Source organism: Alosa pseudoharengus, unplaced genomic scaffold, assembly GCF_046254945.1.
Source record: "Alosa pseudoharengus isolate Yale_2024_CS ecotype anadromous, Long Island Sound unplaced genomic scaffold, YU_APseudo_1.1 YU_APseudo_1.1_scf_2, whole genome shotgun sequence".
Taxonomy (NCBI): domain Eukaryota; kingdom Metazoa; phylum Chordata; class Actinopteri; order Clupeiformes; family Clupeidae; genus Alosa; species Alosa pseudoharengus.
The window spans coordinates 27,077,262-27,102,428 of NW_027468663.1; the positions used below are offsets into that span (position 1 = coordinate 27,077,262).

A 25,167-nucleotide genomic window follows, 5' to 3' on the forward strand; every position below is an offset into this window, starting at 1 on the left:
CTACCTGCAGTGAAATGAGTGATATTAGATTCCTCTTTGGAGTATAGTAGAATAGTTAGAAATAATTTCTAAATCATTCAGTAAAACAAATCCCAACAATTCTACATACTTTACAGACATAGGGTTTGAGCTTCTTCTGTTCTATGTACTTATGCTGATTTCCTGTATGTACAGGCATCTTGCCCCTCCATTTTATGTATGACAAAGTGAGGAGTGGTAAAACCAGTCCTCCTGCGAGAGCTCAAACTCTGTAATCTTTATCTAAAACCTACCTTAGAGCAACTAGGCACTTTTCACCCTCAGGTTAGCCTAAGATGGAATACATCTGATCAAAATTCAAATTACCATCAAATTTCCTAAGGTTGACTCGTAAACCCCAAACACTGACAAAGCCTCATACATGACAGATTTCCACAAGTAAAGTATGGGAAAATATATCACTCATATTCATAGGATTTTTCTCTGTCTCTCTCTCTCTCTCTCTCACACACACACACACACACACACACACACACACACACACACACACACTGTGCATACTGTACCTGTGCTGAGAAGCAGTAGAACCTTCATGGCCAGGAATTCCTCATAGGTGAGCTGTAGCCGCACAAACTCCTGGCTCACCTGCTTCATGCCCACACACAGATCATACATGGCTGACTGCTGCATGCGCTCCCTGGAGGAGAGAGGGAGGGAGAGAAGAGCAAAAAGAAAGAAAGACAGAAAGAAAGAGATGCAGAGGGAAGGAGAGCGAGAGAGTCAAGAGAACAAAAAAAAACAGTATTTCAAAAGGTTCTGTGACCTAATTCTAAATTTCCAATCACTGAATGCTATGAATTACTTTACTCTTCTACTGAGAGAGGGGCTAGCTGCACCTCTGGTTGCCATTGCGATGTGCCATAGTCTGGGAAAGATATCAGTTTTACCATTTGAATGCACTGGTAGTTGTACTGTGTGATTCTTTCTTCCTCTTTTGCTCCCTCAGGATGTGTGAGAGTCAGGAAAGGTGTCTGCACAGCCTAACTAAAGAGCTGGGAGATGCAGTGAGAGTTGTTAAGTTTCTCCCTGTCTCAATCAAACTATGTCTACCTCTCCTAATGTCTATCTGACCGTTGGCCATACACCCTAGCTCCTAGCTTATCTCTTCTTTTGTCTGTTTCTCTGTCTGTCTGTCTGTCTCGCTGCAGTTTTGCTAGACTCGCTATCGATCAGACTCTCCTCCTTTCCTCTCTCCACTTACAGTATCTGTCAGTCTGCTGGTATCTGACAGCCAAAGTTGAGGTATTTTTCCATCTGAAAGAATTCTCGCTGCACCTCAGCCAGCACTGTCTCTTTGGCCAAACCAGAGCAGTACAGAGGCAGAAGGGCCATCTCACCAATTGTCAAAATAGTGGATTATCTAACAGGATCAACTTTTCAGATTCTTGCGAACTACAGTTAATAAAAGCTTTTACCATTGTGTGCTTCACACGCACACAGCCACACAGAGACACACTGACCATGACTTCCTTATACAGTCTCCTGGTTGCTATGGAGAGGGATTCTGCCAACAGTACTGAATGAAGTGATACAAACGTGTGGTTGTGACTGTGAAACTGGTGAAGCATGCTGCACGCTGGTGCTGTGCACTGTGCCTGCATGCCTTTCAGAAGAGTGGAGCTTTTCCAGTCTGCCATGCACTGTGCTGCTGGCACTCTCTTCTCCTGTCTGAGAGCTGCTTGCTTTGGTGTAGTTTGCACTGCTCTGGGCTTACCTCGGACATGTTGGCATCCTCTGTTTTCAATCAATATATGCTTCCATTTTTAAGAGAACACAAGCTGTTAAACCAACTACCAAATCTAACATTAAGATAATATATATAATAATCAGCAGCATATGAGAGCTCTGTTGGGGCAGATAGAGCACTTCCTCAACAGAACTGTGAGCATGTTCTCCATTGGTGGACAGTGGTGCACTACATGACTGAGAATGTAGTATCCAGGAGGCTGCTGAGATTCACATGCAGGTGTAAAACATCCAAGATGTGCTTCCTCTGGCACCACCGCCACCTTATCCGCCTGGTAAAAAAAAGCCATGAATCCATTATGGATGTTTACATTTCCACTGTATCCTCTGAGAGGATGATTCACTGGCCCTGCTCATGCCTACCAGCCAGCCCCTATCTGACTAGTTTCAGAGGTAGACTTTTGCGGTAACCATAGCAGCTCCAGCATTAAACTGCCCCCAAGTACTTCACTGGAAATCCAAGATGCTGCCTCATACAGGCAAAACAAAGGACTATGAATGAACTACAACTGAATGTCAATCCATTCTTGCATAATATTTCCATGTTAATATTTGCAGTGTGTATTGTATTTAGCATATTATCATATTTCTATGTTATGTGGAGTGTGTATTGTATTTAGCATATTATCATATTTCTATGTTATGTGGAGTGTGTATTGTATTTAGCATATTATCATATTTCTATGTTATGTGGAGTGTGTATTGTATTTAGCATATTATCATATTTCTATGTTATGTGGAGTGTGTGGGATGTGTGTTGTATTTAGCATAATCCTGGTATACAAACTGTTCTATGGTGTTTTGATGACATGCAAGTGGAGTAAGACCTGTTGTTTCACCGAGTCCTAAAGTAAGGACAGGGCTGCTGGCTAAGGGACTGGGCTCTGTTGCATGTGAAGCTTGGTGATGTCTGTGGAAGCTTGCGGAGTATCCAGGTCAGCAATAAATCTTGTCACATGAGCAAACAGCGAGCGTTTGGAGTGGAGCTTCAGACACATGTCTGAGATGAGGCAGGAATGCTCATCATTCACTTCTGGCCTCTAGAACAGCATGCACATGTGTGGGAGGGTCTGTGTGTGTCCACACTTGAGGTTGTGTCTGCGCATGCCTGTCATGCACAACAGATCTCATGCACTTGCACTAGCACTTGCACAGATCTAGGTGAAATTATATCTGATTACTGCAGTGTACTTGAGTTTGCTCTATAACACATGACTGTTACTAAGTGAATTTATACAAATTTCACCTGTAAATGTAGTTTAACAATGTAGCTACACCTTACATGTAAAAATCTGTTTTGTTAGACTATTTTTACTGCAGTTATTACACTGGTCAGCCAGTGATAATTATTATTCCTCCTCTGTTTACTGTCTGGCCAGGCCTGCAGTGCCTGGTGTGTCCTGTGGGGGTCACTGTGCTCGCTCTGCTTATCCATTAGCACTGAGAAGGGTGAGATTGGGCTGAGCTGCAGTCTCCCTCTGTCTCTGCCGCTCTTCCTTTCACAAGCTCCAAGTCTGCTCTCTCTTCAGTGCGCCCCCCCCCCCCCCCCCCCTTCTGTCTAATTCTCCATCGTGACCCTTTTCGCTCATGTCTATTCAAATGAATCATGCGGCCCATTGACCCCACTCTTTGCTTCTATCAGTGTTGCTGAGAGGGAATGCTTTGACATGGACAAGAAATGGAGGGCAGGAGACAAACAATAAGCCACTTGCAATTAAACACAACTAGCAATGTAACATTTGATCCATATATGAGATCTATTTCCAAACCGAAAAAAATGAGAAAACAATTCAAATACAGGAGCATTTCTTTCCCCCACATCCACAAACAGATACAGCACATTTGTGAGCACTCCTACGACATTGCTGAAACAAACCGTGTCTCTTCACTTCACCTTCCCCTCTAAAACAGCTCTTGGTATGCACACACAAAATAACTACAGCGCCATTATTTTCCAATTTCATTTCTACAATACAACCTGACAATGAGCCTGTCTCTGCAGACGACTGGCTACTTACTCGTTGAAGACGAGGTCTGGGGCAAAGAAGAGCATCTGTGCGTTGGTGTGTTTGTAGGACCTCCAGCTGAGTGCAAAGGAGGACAGACACATCCAGGAGTACTGAATCAGAGTGATTTGGTCCTCAATGGGCAGCGAGCGGAATCCTGTACAGAAAACAAACAGATAGACAGAAGATAGACACATGACACACACACACACACACACACACACACACACACACACACACACACACACACACACACAAAATATGAGTGGTGAATACTCGTCTGAGAAATCAAGAGAGCTCTGACCAGGACATAGGTCTATTGTAAGGGTAATAAGTGATCAATGTCAAATAAAACAAGCGCAATAGTAATGTGGAAAATGTATGAAAATGTGCATGACAGTGTGTTTATTTCTGTATGAATGTGTGATATTGGATGGGAGACCAAGAATGTACTTTGTGTTTATGTACATATTTGTTTTGGCACACATGGAAGGGTAAAAGCTTGTGTGTGTGAGAGTGTATGTTTTGGTGTCTGATCTACAAGCCAGTGTTTGTTAAGACATGATAAACTATTGCAGCATATTAACCAGAATCTGTGTTACTCGAATCCCCCAAGGTTTCCATTCACTGTACCGTTCAGTAGGCCGCTCCATAAATATCACTTAGCAGAATCTTGCCAAATGCTCATTCAGAGAATGCTTCCACATGCTATACAATAGGTCAAACAAGGACACACACGGAACTTATCACAGGCTCCTGCACAGGCTTCATTTGTGTATGTCATTGCAACTGTGGAGAAGCATGACCTGCAACACTGTAAGCTTAATGCAAAATGTGGACAGGAACTAATTTCTGGCAATTACAGTGCTAGACATGTGGAAGCAGACCCTTAAACTGTATGCTACTGACAGAGCCAGCTTAATGAACTGAACAATATACCACTGTACAGTATAAGTATGCTAAATTATTTCTGTACTTACCTTCAGTTGTTTTGTTATTTAACAGTGTTTTGCCTACTGGTTTGAAGGAGTATATTCAGTGCAGACATTCCTCAGCATGAAACAACACTCAACTCAACTAAGGGTTTGGGCATCACTTCAGTTGAAAAAGTTCAGATCCATAGATATTTGCCTTGTAAGATGCCCAGAGCCCTGCAGATGTAAACTCACGGCAATGGGTTTCTCCTCTCAAAGTCAGGGAGGGTCACTCTGACCTCCCGACCGCCCCTGTCTATTTATATATATCCGGATGTGGCAAGCAGACACCTCCATATCAAATATTTGCAATCCAGCAAATGGAGGGGCACATAGGAGCAACCTGATTGCAGAGTAGGATGTCTCAAATTGTAAGTTTAGGATCTTTACAGGATCATTCTAAGTGATGTATATGAACATTTAATGCAATTGTCTCTCTGTCATTGTGTTCTTTAACAGGCAAAAAAGAAACCCAAATCCCATATTAGTTCCACATTAATGTTCTAGGCCACCTGTGTAATGAACAAGCCTCAGTAAATGTCAATAAAATGACAAATCACACTTCCCTGAGCGCATGGCAGGCTCACTTAGAGATAAGTTCTGATAAGTGGAGTAAATTATATTGATTTAAGACATAGACTTGTGATAAAACCACCAGAAAAATGCCGACCAAAACAAAACAGTTTCTTTGCAGCAGCTCCAACTCTCTCCAATAGAAGAGAAAAAAAAAACACTTTCACTAAACTACAGTACAAAAGTGACTATGAAAATAGACTGTTGGATGTGAGATGTGGTCGAACGCTACTTATGGGACTTTGGTTCAAAGATAAGCTCTAAGCCAGGCAATAACTAAAACAGTTATGGAAAAAAAGTGTTGCCCAGGATCTTAGGGTGGGAAAGTATTTACGATTGGTAATACCTGGTAATACTTTGGCCCACTTGACCATGCGGACCATCTGTTTGCCTGCAAGACGATTGAGGCTGGTGAGCAGGTGGTCGGAGGTGTCGGGCTGTGTGTTGTCGTATCCGGCGTACACCTCCTCGGGCTCGATGAGCTCCAGCACGCTGCAGACGGAGGGGGACAGGTAGGAGGCCACGACCGGACTGTGAGGAACCAGCTCAGTCACGGCGCTCAGCTCCTTTTCCGAGGACAGGTAATGGCCTCCGTCCTTCGAGTTCTGCAGTGGTGACTCCTCACTCACACTCTTCAGCTTGCCTAGCTTCTTGGACTTTCGAGCTGAGGAGAGATGGAGGGGAAAAAATGTTCTGGTCAAACTCTTTACAAATAGGAGCTACTGCCCAGGGGAAGAAAAAGACTGAGTTGTTAAACCATTCTATTAAGTTTGACTTCTGGTTGTTTTAATTGTGTCAATTGTGCTAAATGTATTGCAACTTATTACTACCTATTATTTCTATTATTATTATTATTATTATTATTATTATTATTATTATTATTATTATTGTAAAACTCTGCATGCTAGTTCATACTTAATACACACACAACCATGGTTCAGTCGGTGAAGCTTTCAAAGGCAGCATGTGGTGTATAGTAAGTCCAAAATCAAGTGCATACAGCAGAAGGCTAGGAAGGGAGAGCATAACAATAACATGTTTTCACATTTACAGATTCCTATCAAATCCTTTCTAGTTTATTATTTTCTCAATGGACCACACTAGATTTGACTGGTGATGAGACCACGTACAGTGATTCTAATCCAGATGAGGATGCTACACCTAATGTGATTAAACCGAAACCGAACAGAAAAAAACAGTTTGGGTATGTAATATATTTTCTTCAAAACATTCGGTTAAATCTTTTTAGATTTCATTTATTTTAAATTAATATGAGATGGTGGGGATATCGCCACAGATTTGACTGTCATAACATGCTAACATGTATATTAGTTTAAATCGATAGTATAGGTACTGTGTTAAATTATACACTTGACTTTTTCATTACTTTTTTGGAAGGGGGGAGTTTTATGAAATATATTACAGTAAGATTTTGACAATTGTGTGGATTGATAACAACACAGGGCTAGTGTTGTCTATGAGTGAGTTGAATGGCTGGCTATCCCCATCTCGGGAAGTGCCATGCTGTGACCAGTTGCTGGCGGGAAATCCTGACTAATAATCCCATTTTAGGCTCCAGTTGTTTGGAAGTTGAAAGTCATTTCAGGGAAATTTGGGGTGGATGAATCAGACTTTGAAGAAACTCCTCCCCCTCACCCAATGCTGAGGAAGTTAGCATTGGATGGGGGTGGCAGAGTGGCACTAAACTCAGATGGAATCGGGTCTTTGACCTGCTGGGCACAGCTGACTGATGAACATCAGCCATGATAATAAATATGCTGCTTACACCGATGCCTCCACTACTAGTGTTGTTTCCACCTTTAGCATTCACAGTTAATGTTCACTGAGTCTTGGCCTACTCTGTTGCCACAAAAAGGGACTTTTATCTGACAGGTGGTATAATCATGTGTTTTGACCTTAGACTTCAATACCTTGGAATCACAAAATACATGAGCAGGGAAAAACAAAGATAAAAAGATAATGTAGGCAGAGAGAGGAGGAGTGAGTGACGCTGAGAAGAGAGAGAAAGATCACTGATAGGCCAGATTGGAGGTTGGGAAATTTTCATTCACAAATTTGCTGACCCCTATAATAGATGACTCCCAAGTAGACTGTTTTACAGTACAACTGGACTCTGGACGATATCTCACTCACAGAGCCGCATGGGTCCTTACAATATTGAGTGGAATGCCAGTAACCTTGGTAACTCCTCAATAAGTCTGCTCCAGCATGTAGTGTATTCAGCTCAGGTGACACAAAGGCAGGTGGGCTTTATGAATTCAGCCAGACAGACTTGAGACAGATCCAGCACTGCTGCTTGTCTAAGTCATGGTTGGCCAAATGTGTTGTGTACAACTGGCTTTATGTCAGATAGAAACCTACCAGAGCATTCATGAGGACAACAACAACAACTGTGTCTCTGTGACAACACAAGAGTGTCTCTGTCAATGACAACACAGCCACAACTATCTGCTCTGTCATCATAATCTCAATAGTTTGCATGCTGCTATGGAAATTATGCTTCATTTTATAATGCACAGTACTTATATTTACCTCCGAGGTTCATTCCTGCTTGCAAACACTTCCGTACCCGACATGCTGGACAGTTTTTCCGTCTGATCTTGTCTATGATGCAGTCATTCCTCCCGGCACATAGGTAGTTGTGCTGGCCTGTAAAAAGACATTAAACTCAGTTCAATACAGTCATGTGCACATTGACAGTAATATAACGAAACCCACGAGGCCTCATGCAGCACACGTGCCATTGTTCAATAGGTACTCTGTCATCATTCTCATTTTACTAAAACATCATGTTGTTATTTATAGACCTTTCTGTATTGTTAGCTCACTTTGTGAAATAGTCCAACGCTCCCTCAGAGAACCAAGGAACCAGACCATTGTTACATGTATCATGTTGAGCATGCGCGCACACTAAACTATTAGCTTCATCACCAGTAGGAATCTTAAGGACAGAGTGGAAAGGCTTTCTGTAGAACTGCCTTGGCTGGATAGCTCCTCTGTGTGTCTCTGTGTTTGTGTGTGTGTGTGTGTGTGTGTGTGTGTGTGTGTGTGTGTGTGTGTGTGTGTGTTTGCATGTGTGTGTGTGTGTGCAGGTCTTGGCTAGGACTGTGATGACAGTGAGGGTAACAGCCTGAGAATGCTGGGCGTTCTCGTCCCCCTGCTTAGCCCACAGCTAGCCCAATCAGCTCACATATCAGACTCTCATTCCGCTCCACTGCCTCTCTCTCTCTCTCTCTCGCTCTCTCGCTCTCTCTCTCCTTCTCTCCGCCCACACACTCTAGTCCAGGCCTTTGAGCCACAGGGACTCATCCAAGCACTGTTCCTCTCACTTCACTTCTCTGTCTATCAGTCTAACATACACATTTCTGTATTTACATCTCTATATACATCTAATAAAATATCCTATTTGATTAAGCCTCATATATCTCGCTCATACAGTGGAAGAGGGACTTTTGTCTATAAACTTCTGGTTCTTGAAAACATTTTGTGTGTAGAATTAGCATTTATTTTACCACTGCTTTTCCCACATCTGTATACTACAGTTCCTCCCAGGATTTTACATATCTCTGTACATCTGTATTGCTGCATGTTTTGCCACATCTCTAAGTCACTGCCTTTTTTCTTTGAAGAAATGCAATATTTACTGAAGTGTAGAACCATCAGTCGTTTTGATGGGTAAAGCCCCAGGAGCCACACAAAGGGCACATAAGGAGCTAGATGTGTGAGGTGTCGGTGTGTATAAAACCTGTACCTAGACAGACATGCGTGGAAGAACAAACACACATACAGGACACACACACACTGGAGCAGTTCCTAGAGGAGAGGAAAGCAAAATGCTCAGTGAGTCTGTCTGCTTGCTGCTCAAGCCAAGAAACTACAGGAGGAGCAAGAGCAGCTGTAGCTCTGCCACTATTTCTGGCTAAATCACATGGCCCTTACATAAGCCCATTTTTCCTGCTCTAAAAAACAGTAAACTGCAACACAGGAAATCATACAAGCATGCTCACGCTCGTATTCACACACACACACACACACACACACACACACACACACACACACACACACACACACACACACACACACACACACACACTTTCTCTCTCTCTCTCCCTCTCTCTTTCTCTCACTTTATTTCCTTCTCCTTTTATACCTGAATTCTGGGGGAAGCCACAAGCAACTCCAGCTGTGCTCTGTCCTGCTTCTTCCCACAGGTTCTGTTAATCATTGTCAAAGGGACCTTATACTGTACCTCCAGCATGAACAAACACGGATCTACCTCATAAGTTATAAGTATTTAGTTATGGGGTGTTTTGTTAGATTTATAGCTGTCAGTGCTTCTGAGCTGATTTCTGTTTCCTCAGCTCTGTATGCACTGCACTGTACGTGTGACCTGTGAGCTCTATGTATGCATGTGCTCTGGCATGAGCAGCATCAGGTCAGAGTTCTATGAAGATGAAAACACTCACTGCTCTTGACACCTGTGCAACCCCCCTCCCTTTTCAACCCCTGGACTGCCAATACCATAAAAAAACATCTATACTGGGAGCTCTAATCCACTCAAAAACAGAATCATGTTTACTCTCAGTGCTTCCCTCTCATTAGCTTAAGAGCTTAATCTGAGACAAAGACGCAACCCAGAAACTCAGAGATGTAGGCCTGATGTGGGCTGTTTTCATTACTGATCTGCTCCTGTGACACTCAAAGATATGCTAATGATGCAAGATGATGCTTGTGAATGGACTATTGAAAAGAAGGCATTTCCAAGCATTTAACAGTGTACTCGACTGAATAGCATTTTCTTGAGATCGTGTTTCAACAGAGCAATGCTCCATTTCACCAACATATGTCAATAAGGAGACAGGGGGTTCCTGGATGAAATTCTATTGCCTCTTTTAGCATACTACGTCACCACCAAACTCCTGACCTCAAAAGAGATCCTCTGCAAGGCTGAGTAGACAGTCAGGGAAGGGTATCTTTCAGAACTGTGTCTTGCATAAACCCTTCAGGCACTCCATGTATACCCTAACAACACATATTGAAAGTTTATGAAAAAGACCAAACCAGAGGTCTTTTAAAATGATCTGCAACAGCTGATGAAGAAACATTAGCCAGGCAACATGACTTGCATCCAGTTTCGAGGAAAAGCGCTCTCAGGTTTCTGCCCTAGATTCACACATAGAGAGGCAAAAGTGCATAGGTCCATGGGGTGCTAGCATTAGCATACGGCAAAAAAACAACAACAGCAGAACCATAATGACAGTGACAGTACACGAGAGAGGAGACACGCCGTGGGGTGTGTGAGTCAGCACAGGGCTATGTCTCCAAACCACACACGTCACATTCATTCAGCACATAGTTCCCTGAGCGCTGCATAATAACTGCTGTTTTCGAGGCGGCCATGATGAGCTCCTCAATTACCACTTTCAAAAAGGGGACACAGAGGCATCGACAGTTAGTCAAAGAATTCTATTTTTAGTGCTTGTGTACATTTGAGTGAAATGCATGTGTGACTGAGCGCAGGCTTTTGTGCACCGGCATGCAAATGTGATGATCATCATGTAGTTCCATAAAAGACAGAGAAAATTGTCTACAACTTTTCTACAACAAAGTGCTGTTATTTTATTTGCAGTTTTTCACTGATCCAGCACATCCATCCATGTTCAATCATTCATATCATAATACAAAAATTCAACTAGGCTACTGGCTTTCCCTCACTGAGTGCAATACAAAAGTTTCTTAGCTCTCTAATCAGAAGTATTATCTAATGTTATTATACTACTCATCAGACTATTACTATGAAAACAGCCCTTCACATTGGGCAACAAAAACATTCTCACTAGTCAGAAAGCTCCACATTCTTTCTTAAAACTGCTATGAGAAGCAAAGGTGCAAAGCCTCACACGTCTTACAGTAAAATAAAAGGTTTTGAAATAAATACAGGTAATCTACCAGCAACATTTGGCTACACCAAAACTTTTTTAAGTATCCTTATTCTGGATACGAGTTCAAAATGATTCGGCGGTGAAGCAATGCTCCGCTGCTCTTGGCCCTGGTTCTGCCTCCACTGCATTTGCGTGAACACAAAAGGTGTATCCTCTGAGCACTCAAGCCCTTTTTGCATTTATGTCAAAGAACAAAGGTGTGAGGCAGGATAGGGGAAGAGATGGGAGATACCTAAAGCAGAAGCCTCTGCACAGACCAGGCAAAGTAGCAGAGGGTCATCTGGGGCTACGCTCTGCCCACAACACAGATGACCCTACCTGACTCTTACATAAGTGGCAGTACCCCTCAGGGACACTGTTTGTCTAGACAAGCCAGAACCAGAACCTAGTGAAAGGTACTGCTGAGGTTATTGTGGTCCCATTCTTTTTAATGAGGCCTGATTAAGTCTGATAGCTGGAATAAGTGTAATTTTGTTTTAGAAGGGGAATTGTTGGTAACTAATTGGGTGCTTAGCAATATCCTCGGGTCAGATTTGTGGCCTGTCTACTGTTGAATCCTTTTTCTCAAAGAGAATACAGTAACTCAGTCTTTAATTATGTTGCTGAACCTCTGCCTGCCTACACTTCACATCATAGAACCCATGTGTCTCTACCAGTTTGGAAGTGGGTGGTTCTAACATCAGATACAGTTTCTGATTGGCACAGGGGCTATCCAATCACATTTTAAGTTGTGAAGGATAGTGTCCTCAGATGACTTTTGCTAGCGGCATGCTGGAACGGGACTGATTCCCATCTGTATTACAGTTACCATGCCCTGGCCACATTACTGCAAACAGCCCACTGCTATAACAAGCCTGAGCCATCGCTGAAACTGGCCTCCAAGTTCAATAGAAGCCTGTAAACAATGAGTATTAAAATCACACACACACACACACACACACACACACACGCACACGCACGCACGCACGCACACACACACACACACACACACCGTATGACTGACACTCAGTATTAAAGCTAACAACATGACGGAGCATTGTTGATGTGTGAATAATAAAGTGAGTTGTGCAGTCCATATGGAATCCATCTACACCAGAGGAGCTGCACCGGAGCAGTCTGGAACCCTCCACAGTCACAGCTGTGTGTGTGTGTGTGTGTGTGTCTGTGTGTGCGTGTGTATGTGTATGTGTGGTAAATGCTATAGTTAACCGTAATGCATAGGTATGATTTTATTGTGAATAAAGTGTGAATGTCATCAGCGGCAAGCTTTCATGTTGTTTATGCTTCATGCATTACTGTAAGTCTTACTACAAGTTGGTGTATTAAAAAACACACACATTAAAAAGCTAGTGCAAGAGCTGTACACCACAGAGCACCCTGAGTGGTCGAGCCTGTACCGAAGTATACTGAGTGGTCAAGCCTGTTCTGAACTATACTGAGTGGTCAAGCCTTTACCGAACTATACTGAGTGGTCAAGCCTGTACCGAACTATACTGAGTGGTCAAGCCTGTACCGAACTATACTGAGTGGTCAAGCCTGTACCAAACTATACTGAGTAGTCAAGCGAACTATTTTGTGTGGTCAAGCCTGTAACAAACTATACTGAGTGGTCAAGCCTGTACCGAACTGTACTGAGTGATTGAGCCTGTACCGAACTCTACTGAGTGGTCCAGCCTGTAACAAACTATACTGAATGATCGAGCCTGTAAAAAACTATATTGAGTGGTCAAGCCTGTACCGAACTGTACTGAGTGATCGAGCCTGATGTATCAAACTGTACTGAGTGATCAAGCCTGTAACAAATTGTACTGAGTGGTCAAGCAAACTCTACTGAGTGGTCAAGATATACTAACATTACTTCAGAAAGATGAAATCTCTAGTCTCCCATCATCCTAATTCACAGCTCATCCGTGTCTATTTCACATTTCCATTTGACTTGCTCCTTGATAACACCTTAATAGCAACAACATACAATTTGTTGATTGCTTTGAAAAAAAAGACAGATTCAAAGGAAGGATGAGTCGCATGCATAATTTTACATAAGTGCCATGTTAAAACAACTGTCGGCACAGTTCTCCATGCCAGCCTGGAATTCCAGAGGAAAATGAAAATCTTATTATGATTCTAACCAGATGAGCGGCAGTGAGGATGAGCAGCTGTTGCGCTTTATAGAGGGGAATGTGTGTGCAGCACACTGAGCAACAGCAGAAGGAAACCAAATGTGGCGCCGATGAAGCTAATGAAGGAGGAGGGGAAAAGAGACAAGCAGCCACAATGCATCGCAATTCCTGATTAGAGGTGATCTTCATTTGCTTTGCATCATGCAGCACTCTGGGGCAAGGTGGGCCCATTTGGATTTGGATTCACAAAGAACCTTGACCAGATGTATTTGGATTCTTACATCTACTTTCATCCTCCACCATGGTTTACTAAACACACACACACACACACACACACACACACACACACACACACACTATTGCTGTAAAGCAGTGGTCCCCAAAATACGGCCCACTACCTCATTTTGAGTGGCCCCCCAAAACATGTCTGTGGTATATAGCATCTGGCTTGCACCGGAGTACGACATCGTCAAACTATAACCGCCGTAATTTCCCCCATTCATTCTCTATGGCGAGTCTTAATGGTACACGTGTAATATTCTTTTTGTCCACTGGTGGTTGTTTTGGCGCTGTTTCACGTTTACCATCGAAAACGGAATTAAATGTACCTGCAAACAATGTAAGAGGCCTATACTACGACGAAGTATTAGGGCCACACATGAAGAAAAAAATATTTTTTGCCATGACGAGATTAAACTCGCCATGACGTGTCGACATTAAACTCAACATTTTGAGTTTAAAGTTAGTTTGGAGAGAGAACGACCGCTTGGGACGATTGAAAGGGAGGACGAATGAAACATTGCAGTTTTCTTCGAGTGCAACAATGATTAGACATAGGCTAGGCCTACATCATGTGGACAAACTTTCCTGTTATCAGAGTTAAAGGCGATAAATGCGATGGTCAAAAGTAAACGTCAGCGGTTTATTTATTTATTGTAGGCCTATTATTAAAGAGTGTTTTTCATCTAAAGGTTCAACTTCATGCTTATGCACTAGACTAGGTATACTAAGTGCTCTCCCCAATCCCAGACTTTCACATTGCATGTTTGTTTGTAATGGATGCAAAACAGCCTATTGCTGAATGTCTATGGAGGGACGAATGAAGCTGTCCTCCCGACCAGGCAACCCCATTCTAAGTAAATGCACACATATTCCCTCACGGGATCAAAAGAGTATAGGCCTATATACTTATACATATCTGTGTTTATAGCCTCCTATGTATTGCAGGTGAGACATGAAAAAGCAGTTTTAGAAAAATGAGTTTTGTCATGTTAACCTATGGAGAGTGACGGCCTGTGGGTCATGAAGGGCAGTTATTTGGATGTGCAGTGGCCTTACCCACGTAAAACAGAGTGAAATAACATTTTGTAGCCTACTATAGAAACATTATATCATTGGAAACATGTATTATTCTAGCTATATAATAGTGCATGGTAGGCCTATAACCGCGAGATACAGCGCTTTACGATGACGGCAATAAGTTAACAGAAGACGCAATCTACAGTAGCCTATCTGAATATCTGCAATCTAGCAATCTATCTGAAATAACACCTATTTGAAGTAGGCCTATTATTCATGTCACATATTGTGTGTTAGTGTAGGCTACATAGCTTAAACTGTAGGCTATGTTTAAACTGTATTTCGAGTTTAATGTCGGCATGTCGACTTTATAGTCGCCACGTCGAGATTAAAGTAGATATGATATTTCAACTTTATTCTCAAAATGTCGAGTTTAATGTCGACATGGCGACTTTAAAGTCGACACGTCGAGATTAAAGTCGACATGACATTTCAACTTTATTCTCGAAATGTCGAGTTTAATGTCGACATGTCGACTTTAAAGTCAACATGTCGAGTTTAATCTCGCCATGGCAAAAATATTTTTTTCTTCATGTGTGGCCCTATGGAATATTCAACTAAGGTAGACTGTTGTTTTTCACAGCACTACGCTATTTATGGTTACTGAGTCTCTGGCCCTCTCTTAGAGCCAGGCATAGTGACCTGGCCCTCGGAAGAAAAAGTTTGGGGACCACTGCTGTAAAGTGTCAGTACCTGTTGATTGGTCATGGTATTCATTGCATTTGTTTTAAAATGTCTCCCTGTTCTTCTGAACCACCAGGTTACCGGTAGCTTTCAGAATACCTGGCGGAAAGTCACATTTAGAAGTCTCTGTCCCTCTCTCCTTTCTTCTAACCTTCTTCATTTTCCACCATTTTTGTCTTTTTTCAGTGTATCTTCCTACTCTGTCTCACCTGGCTGCATGTGTTCAAACCCAGTCCTTCACCTGAGATGTGTTCAAATTTGCAAACATAGGCGAGCAGTTTTCCGTTTGCCTTGAGTTTTCGGCGAACGTTTGCGAACAATCGCAAACAGTCTGCGGAGGTAGTTCTTCGCAGAGGTGAGAGTAAGTCACACATGTGCAAGTCACAAGCAAGTCTCAAGTCTTAACCTTCAAGTCTCAAGCAAGTCCAAGTCATTTTTTGTGACAGTCAAGCAAGTCAAGTCAAGTCATAGCTTGGGTCAAGCAAGTCAAGTCAAGTCATAGCTTGGGTCAAGCAAGTCAAATCAAGTCATAGCCAAATCATTGAAATTCATGATGATTTACTCATGTTTTTAAAATAAGCTACAATAGGCTAGTTATGAACTGCTGGAGTTTTATTTGTAACAAACAAATAGACATTGCATTCATTCAAGCCACATAGCCTACATCTGAACGGTTTAGAATAAGATGAAATGTATACGAATAAAAATAAATGTATTTCAAGTAGACCTATTATAAAATATATATTGTTTCAATATGCCTCAAATATTAGGTAGCCTAAGCTACATCAAATCATGAAAATATATTCAAACAGTTCAAGTTACACTTGTCCTGACCTGTTACTGACCTGTCACATCTCCAGGGAACCAATAATGTTGAAAAAGTGAACTAATCAATCAATCAAACGCTGCCGACGACGTCACTGCCAAACTTTGACAAGCGCGACAGCGCAATGGGTTTTAGGAGGGTTTAGGACCGTCAATGCTATATCATATTATACATAAGCCTAACATGTGAAATAAACTGCTTTTCTATGCTGATTGCTGGCAGTTAGCTAGGCCTACTTACTGTTGTTAGCCTACTACTAACTAGGCTGTAACGTATGGAACAGGGACGTGTTTGAGGCTACGTTTATACGGTGACGATGAAAAGAGAAGACGCAGAAGTGGCGTCTCGTCTTCATTTTTTTATTCGCGTTTAGACGAGCATTCTCAGGGGGAAATCTTTGTTTATATGAAGACGCAAGAGTATGTGATATTCGATTGGATATGCATTCCAGACCGCTGGGTGGTGGTGTGATAGAACCCCGGTACGTCACTACACATTCTAATTTGACAGTTTAGCCAGAGAGGTAATCAAGGATCTTTGGTTTAGCCGTTTAGACGGAGACGCAACCCGGGTCGTCTTCAAAACTCTACACTCTGGAAGGAGTCTTCAGATTTTTGCGTCTTCAAGCCCCGATGGCGGGGTCGCCATGTAAACGAAAGGCACTTATGATAAAATATTTTGTCGTCTTCCTTCGTAATCTTTCTCGTATAAACGGCCCCTAAGAGGGAGGGAGAAAGAGAGGCGCTTACTTTAGGTTACATTGGCAACATTTTCGCTATATGTCGATTATCGAGATTAAACTTAGACGAGAAAATGTTTCACTTTGCCATTTCACACATTTTAGCCTAATATGGCGGTAACTAAAAAGCATAATAGATTCAAAGCCAACTCTTAACATGCCTCAAATTTGACGTTAGGTTTCTAACAAGACTAACTTCGGATAAAAAACAAAAACAACCAGTGATGGTTATGTCGCTATTTTGCACACTTGCAGACTGCTGTTCATCTCTCTTTTGACTTGTCAGATACATCATCTGTGAAGCCAAACATTATTATGTTTTGGTATAAACGTAGAGCCTTCCATATTTGCAAGTTAGCCTACCTCAGTCTGTCTCATTTGAGCTGGCACTTGCTGTTGGTCTGTCACGTTGCGTCACTTGGTACAATGACAGGTTCGCTTGCGTGACGCATGCAACAGCACCTAAGCAGATTTTCTAAAATCGTAAAGTTAACTCCTTAATATCTATGAAAAAAATAAAAAGTCAAGTCATTTCAAGTCATTTGTCTCAAGTCTAAGTCAAGTCTCAAGTCATGAATAGCAAGTCAAAGTCAAGTCAAGTCTTTTATACATGTTGATCAAGCAAGTCTCAAGTCTTAAAAAATGTGTCTCGAGTCAAGTCATGTGACTCGAGTCCCCCATGTCTGGTTCTTCGTGAACACACAGTGCAACTGGACGTGAGTTTGATAAAGGTAGCGATGCAATTACTGTTACAATGGAATGTTAACACCAAATCGTGCGCTTGACTCTGAGCCTCTCTCCTCTCCTGTGCCATCTATCTCTTTACTCTTCCTTCCTTATTTCCTCCCCCACCTTTTGTGCCCACAGCTAGTTAGAGGTCAAGTAAGGTAGAGGAGTCTGCACACACACACACACACACACACAGGGAGAGAAAGACTTCTGACTATTGAACCACTATTGAGTATAAGCATCAATCAATCAAAATGGAAAATGGTCTCACACACACACACACACACACACACACACACAGGTAAATCATACTTCTCTGTGGGTAAATAAACATAATCACATATACAGTACTGTGTGATTTTTCAATACTTCAGTACAACTAACAAGCAAAATACTCCACCTCATAGATAGATTGATAGATAGATAGATAGATAGATAGATAGATAGATAGATAGACAGATAGACAGATAGATAGAAAGAGAGAGAGGGAAAGAGGGAGAAGATAGGGAAAGAGTCAAACTAAAGGGAGAGGTGAGAAGAGGCTTAAGATTGCTAGAGTGCATCTCAGATAACAGTAATGTGACATGACAGGACAATGTGATAGGGCGAAATGTTCCCATAACCAACGTCACGCTAACATCAACAACAGATTGCCAACAAACATGCCACATCTCCTCATAGAATTTTCATGAAAACATACTGTAAATTATTTCCCTATCAACTAAGAACAGCCCTTTGGAGTATAATAACCTTTTGATTCCATAGCTAAACCAGCCTAATCAGGTTTGTGTATACACGTTGATAGCTGGTATTCAGCATCAAATGAGCTATGATTTAAAAGGCAGGTGAATGCAGTTAGAGCACTGGCAGAGAAACATCTGGCCAACTGAGTTTGTTTATGCTGTATATGCAGTCTCTCTCTCTCTCCCTCTGTGTGTGTGTGTGTGTGTGTGTGTGTGTGTGTGTGTGTGAGAGAGAGAGAGAGAGAGAGAGAGAGAGAGTAAATGCACTTTAGCTTCAGACCAAGATAAATGAGTTAGAACAAACTACATTCAGATTTGAATTAAGCATGTTGAGAGAAGAGTTGTACATGAGATACTGTGTTTACAGATGCAGGGCAGAAAGAGGGGTTGTAGACAGACAGCTGTGGTTTCAATACAATTTCACATGAATAAGGATAAGTGGGGGCTGTCAGCCACACACATGCACTGTGTCCCTGTATTCCACACACATGCTCTGTGTCCCTGTATTCCACACACATGCACTGTGTCCCTGTATTCCACACACATGCTCTGTGTCCCTGTATTCCACACACATGCACTGTGTCCCTGTATTTCACACACATGATCTGTGTCCTTGTATTTCACATGTGTGGCATGTGTCTACAGAACAAGCACATTCTGGTTATATGGTTAAAAAAATTATTTGATTATATACTATCCACTAAATTTACTAGCTACCATGGACTTGAAAAAACTGGAGGTTCTTTTGAAATAGATTTTGACCATATCTCGCTCTTCATCCCTCCCTTCTTCTTCTTCTTCCTCTCCCTCCCTCTCTCTCTCTCTCTCTCTCTCTCTCTCTCTCTCTCGCGCTCCCTCTTCGCTTCTCCTCCACACGGTCTCTGGGGTGTGGGGTTTGGTCTGTGAGACTGGAGCTTACTCAGCACTTTTCTTGCGTTGAAAGTTTCTCTCTCAGCCGAGAAAAGGCGAGCTGAGCGCCAGCTCCAGTCTGTCATGGAGTCACTGCTAACGTCCACACTGCTGCTGCTTCCCAGCTCAGGCTGCTCCAGCCCAACTGCACTATGCTGCACCCCACCTTTACCCACACTCTGCTGAGGGATATCTGTGCACTGAACTGAAAACAAATATTTGAAATCCAAAAGAAATATGCCAGCTGATTTGACAAACATGTTAGGAAACATAGTATGCACACACACAGTAAAACTGGGTAAATTGCCAGTTGTCTTTCTATCTACTCATGTGGGTGTTTTCTGTTTATGGTGTTGTTTCTCAATGTGCTGTAGGACATGGACACAGAACCCTTGCACTGCAGAACCAGCAACTGATACATTTACTGAATTTACTGAATGAAATCAATTACGTTCAATTTAATTATGTGTGATTTACAATGCTGTGCAGGAAGAAACTGGGCAACAAAACTACACATAACCCCACATACAAATGTGTGTACCTGAAGCTAATGTAATATACTTCCAAGCTTGATTCTTGATCTTATCCTTGATATCAGAAGTATATCTGTGAGAAGTGGGGATTTCACAGTTGCTTTGCATGGTCAACATCCAAATAAAAGCATTGCACACCTGCAATGCGCTCCCAATTTTTAAAAATGCTGCTTTCAATCCTTAATTTGCCAGTACCTTACTTGGAAGGTATATTCCTGTCATAAACACATTAAAAATTATAGCCTAGAAATCTAGATGCATCCTAGCCGCAGCAAATGTAATTTGCAGCCAGGGTAGTCTACCAACTCTCCGTTGGCTTGTGAGCTGGAAAAACCAAACTTCGGTCAGGCCAATCACATCTTGTATAGAGTCGGTGGACGGGCTTAACATAATGACGGCAGAGTTGCGACGGTTCTGCGTGAATTCCCTGCTACTTGAAAACAAAAAAGATGGATGCTGCTGCTGCTGGCGAACAGTGCGACTCGAGTTAAGCTTTTTTTTAAGTTGGCAAAAGTTTGATCAACTAGCCAACTAGCTCCGCTGGTGGGAAAACGCATGGGACTCATGAGTCGTAGCGCTATCCTATTGCGTGCAGAGGGAATTTGAAAGACAATCATTTATCCCGCCCCTCGGATTGAGCACTGCCAATGGTGAGTTCCCAGACCCGTCAGGCTAAGAGCGTCATGAAGTGAGTTACAATAAGCCAACCAGCCAGACACTAATGTGCCAGCAACAATTCCCATTAAAGTCACATTAGATGTGAAGAGAGCATTCAAAACATTTCAAGTGAATTTAGCTCTACACCTTGAAAGAAATTGTCCAGACATAGGCTCAGTATGTATGCAGTGATCTTTCATATATCATAACATAAAGGTTGCAATGGTTAACTATTTGTTATATTTTGTGGCGTATATATTCGTTGTATATATTTTGTTGTATTATATATATATATATATATATATATATATATATGAACTTCTTGATTTATGATTGACAATACATAACCCCGTTTCTAAAAACACAAGGAGGAACATGTCACAACTAATTAGGTTAACTGACAACATGATTGGATATAGAAAGAGTATCCCAGAGAGGAAGTCTCTCAGAAATAAAAATTACCCTGTGAAAAACGGTGTCGGCAAATAATGCAACAATAAAATAATAATCCTCCTCAATGTAAAATTATGAAGAATATGAGCATTCATCTATAGTGCATAATATCATTAAAATATTCAGAGGATCCAGGGAAATCTTGGTACGCAAGGAGCTGAAAATAAATATTGGATGGCCTTGGAAGGCCATTTCTGCCCAAAAAAAGAAAAAACTCTAGTTCAGAATTTTGAGATACTTTGCATCTCATAACTTCCACTTAGTATCTCAAAATGTTGATTTGGCAATTCTGATCAATTCTGACTTATATAGCCTATAGCATGGATCTGGAAAGGCAGATTAGTTAAGACTGAATGATATATAAAGGTTTTGAGCAACATACTGCTATCAGACAACTATGTCTGTTTTACATATTTCAGGAAGACAATGCAAAACTGCATTTTGCACAGTATGGCTCCATAATAAAAGAGTCAAGGTGCTAAAATGGCCTACCCTCAGTCCAGACCTTTTACCCATTTGGTACATCATGGAATGAAAAACACAATTAAGAAGACTCAGGACTGTTGATCAGCTGAAATCTTAAATGAGGCAAAAATAGCACAATGTTTCATTCTCAAAACTTCAGTAACTGGTTTCCTCAGTTCTCAAATGTTTAGAGACTGTTGTTAAAAGAAAAGGTGAAGCAACACAGTGGTAAACATGCCCTTGTCCCAACTTTTTAAATGTGTTGTGGGAATCAAATTCCAAATTAACATATATTTAAAAAGAATTCTGTTTCAACAACTGCTATGTTGTCTTTGCACTATGCTCTACTATAAATATGTGGCTTACACAGCTTCCCAAATGTGGGAGGGGGGTTATTTGTGCATGTAAATATGGTAATAAATCCATAAGTAATCTTACCTTCCACTGCTCGCTTAAAGAAGACCTTGCAGCTGCCGCAGGTGACCACACCATAGTGGCAACCAGATGCTTCATCGCCACACACCAAACACACCTTGGCCGTTGAGGACGTATGTCTTAAGGACGAGCTGAAAGGAGAAGAAGTCACTTTAGCTCACACATTAATCTCTCAACACTAAACAATCAAAGACAAGAAAACAGCAATTCTGTCCAATTATAGAGATTACACTTTTTATAATGTGCACAGTCACAGTAAATGTGGCAACTTCCATGAGAGGAGGGAAGTTTAGGAAAAGGGTTTTGATTTGTAACACCAAGCTGGAAACGACACACACACAAAAAAAAAAAAATAACAATGGAACAATGTCTTACAAAAGAGCCAAGGCAGCGGGAAGGGGAGAGAGCCCAAGTTTAAGGCTGTGCACTGAGGCTGTGAGCGCCAGGCCACATCTAATTAACATCTCTTAATAAAAAGTGCTATGTCATAGTATGGCCTCTAAAAACATATACATGCTATCTGCAATATGTGAGCACATGAATTAAATGAACTATTGCAAATGGGTCAAAATTGAATTTCAGTTAAGTAAAAAAGCTTAATTAAAACCGGCCACAACTGTAGGTTACAAGAAAAACATCTGGACAGAGAGTAAAATGATTGGGAGACAGCAGGCACCAATAGATGAGCATATAAATAATCATTACACAGTCAACTTCACAAGTAGTGTACTTTCAGTAGGTCTCCACTGTGCACCAAACTGTTTGCTTTTGTTTTAGCACATAGAACACAAGTCATGTCCCGCTGAAGACCTCCACATGCAGCACTGACATGTAAATGTTTATGAACTCCTAAACGCTAATGTTAGCCAGAGCAAAGCTCAAATGGCACTGCATTGGAGCAGTTAATAGGAAGTGTTCCATTGCTTCCTATTGCGGCTTACTCTTGTTAAAACCATGAGTGCCATTCTAATCCAAGGGATATAGAGCATTTTCTCGGCAGTGAAGGGGTTGCTTTGAAGTAGGCCACTTGCAAACAGACTGCCATGACTCACAAAGTGGCCAGTGGCCAAGGAGGTCATACATGGAATAAAAAGACGCTCTGGCGAGGAACTGCGGAGATTTGGTTATGATTGGCCACATGGAACTGAGAGTCACCTTGATGATATTATTACTCCAGCATGAACAGCTGAGCTGCAAAACACAATCAAACAACCACGAGAGAGAAAGAGAGAGAGAGAGAGAGGGAGATATAATGATGAGAGGACTAAACATAAATAGAGTGGGGGAGAGAGAGAGAGATGGAGTAACAAAGTAAGAGTGAGAAAGGTTTTGCATCCTGTGCCCTCCAAATGAAATAGAAACAGTCGGAAAACGAGGCGTGTGCTCCAAATAGTTGTAGCTGACTCAGCAGAAATCTGATTAAATCGTCCAGAGAAACCTGACAGAGCGCAGAGCAGACCCACACACACACACACACAATTGCAACAGTGGCCTGTGGCAAGGCTCAAAGTCACCCAACAATGAAAGACTCCCATGGCCTCAGCTGTAAAGCGCAGGCAGGAAAGGTAAGGACACAAGCGGAGACTTCAGTAAAGTGGTCGACAGATTGCACTCTGCAGGGTCCTGTTTGCTTCTCAGCCCTCCCTACTGCCCTGCTGTTAGCAGAATGTACACCGAAGCACAGCTCCAGTAAACAATACATATGGCTTTGTTTACGCCGTTGTGAGTGCAAATATAAAACTACATGATAAGATTTAGCTAACAGTAGTAGAACAAATAATAATATTTCATGGAAAACCTTGTGCCAGAGGGCCTTGATGTGTGAGGAATACTGTTTTCTTCTTTCTATCCGCTCTCCGGCAATGTTAATTAGCTCTTTCCTATTTCAGTCAATAGCACTAGATAATTGTCTGGTTAGCATTCTGACAACACTCTCTCCCTTAACAAGCTGTTTGATCTCGGAGGCATGCCTGTTCCCTGGCCAGCCACGGCTGGTCCACTACCAGCACCTCTCACATGCAATCTGCACTACTGATCTAATTCTGCCGCTGCCATCTAAGCACACATTCAATTTGTTAGACGGTTAGCTTGGGGTCTCTGGTATCAGTCTACGATTGGCAGGCTTCTTACTCTTTCACTCTCTCTGTTTCTTTCTCTCTTTCTTGCTCTTGCACTTATTTTCTTCAACACCTATTTCTCGGAGTGTGTTGGCTGGGGTAGTTCTGTAGTTCTAATGTTGCCGGTGTAATGGCAAGAGAGGAGTGTGAGCCCAGCTAAAGACAACTGTGCAGTCCGACTGCACTATTCCTGCAGGAGCCAAGGGCCCTGCCCAGTTCAAAAGATGAAAACAAAAAAGACAGAAATGGAAAGAAGCAAAGAAAACAGCAGCTCTTGACAAGGTGACTTCTCCTACTGTGGGGGAAGTAGGTCAGCGTCCACTGTTGCAAAACAGTTGGCCAACTGCCAGGCTTTAACTCTGTGTGTGTTCGTATGAGCGAGAGGGGGGGGGGGAGAGGGAGAGAGAGAATGAGTGAGAGAGAATGTGTATGTGTGTAATAAACGACAGGAGAAAAGGATCAAGATAAACATGCAACACCCATGGACCCACCCAGGGTGCGTAGAGGCCCCCTCACAGCTCTCGTGTTACACATGCGATGACTGAGCCTCTAGCGCACTGTCCCTCACACCCTGTTGCTTCCGTGGGTCTACCGACAGGCAAAAGGGCGGGCCAGTCCAACTGTTCTTCTCCTCGCCAACCAGCATGTGCCCCATGATCACTTGTTTGTTGCGATGATCTCAGCCTCCTCGCGTAGCCAGGGAATGGTGTCATCTATCCATCTGCTCGGGCTCCAACGCAGCCAAACGCCACAAGTTGTTTATGAGGCTGCGCTGACACCCCCCCCCCCCCCCCCCGACAAAGGATCCTGTTCACACTACCGTGGGCTCCGCTGCTCCGCACCGCTCCATGCCTAAGCTGTACAAACTGCGCTGCATCTGCAGTGTATTAGCAGCTGTTAGCACAACACGGCATGAGAAAACACAGGCCTGAAGGAGCAGCCATTATGAGAGCGGTATCAAGTGCTGTGTGCTGGCCGGGGAAGGAGAGGAGGGAGTTCTTTGTGACCCGCAAGGTAAACATTTCCCCCCAGCTGGCTGTAGAGTGCTGCTCACACACTCTGCTTATGTCAAGACTCCCAGCACACTAAAGCATGGG

The 25,167-nt window shown here is 42.4% G+C and overlaps 1 protein-coding gene across 1 annotated transcript in view; it reads right to left on the bottom strand.

Moving 5' to 3' along the window:
- Positions 1–25,167, bottom strand: part of nr3c2 (nuclear receptor subfamily 3, group C, member 2) — a 70,683-nt gene that overhangs the window by 12,350 nt on the left and 33,166 nt on the right. Inside the window, exons 3-7 of the mRNA XM_076294350.1 lie at positions 21,957–22,084; positions 7,892–8,008; positions 5,685–6,002; positions 3,804–3,948; positions 546–676 (exon numbers count right to left, since the gene is read on the bottom strand). Coding sequence (XP_076150465.1) covers positions 546–676; positions 3,804–3,948; positions 5,685–6,002; positions 7,892–8,008; positions 21,957–22,084 — 839 coding nt within the window. The remainder of the gene's footprint in view (positions 1–545; positions 677–3,803; positions 3,949–5,684; positions 6,003–7,891; positions 8,009–21,956; positions 22,085–25,167) is intronic.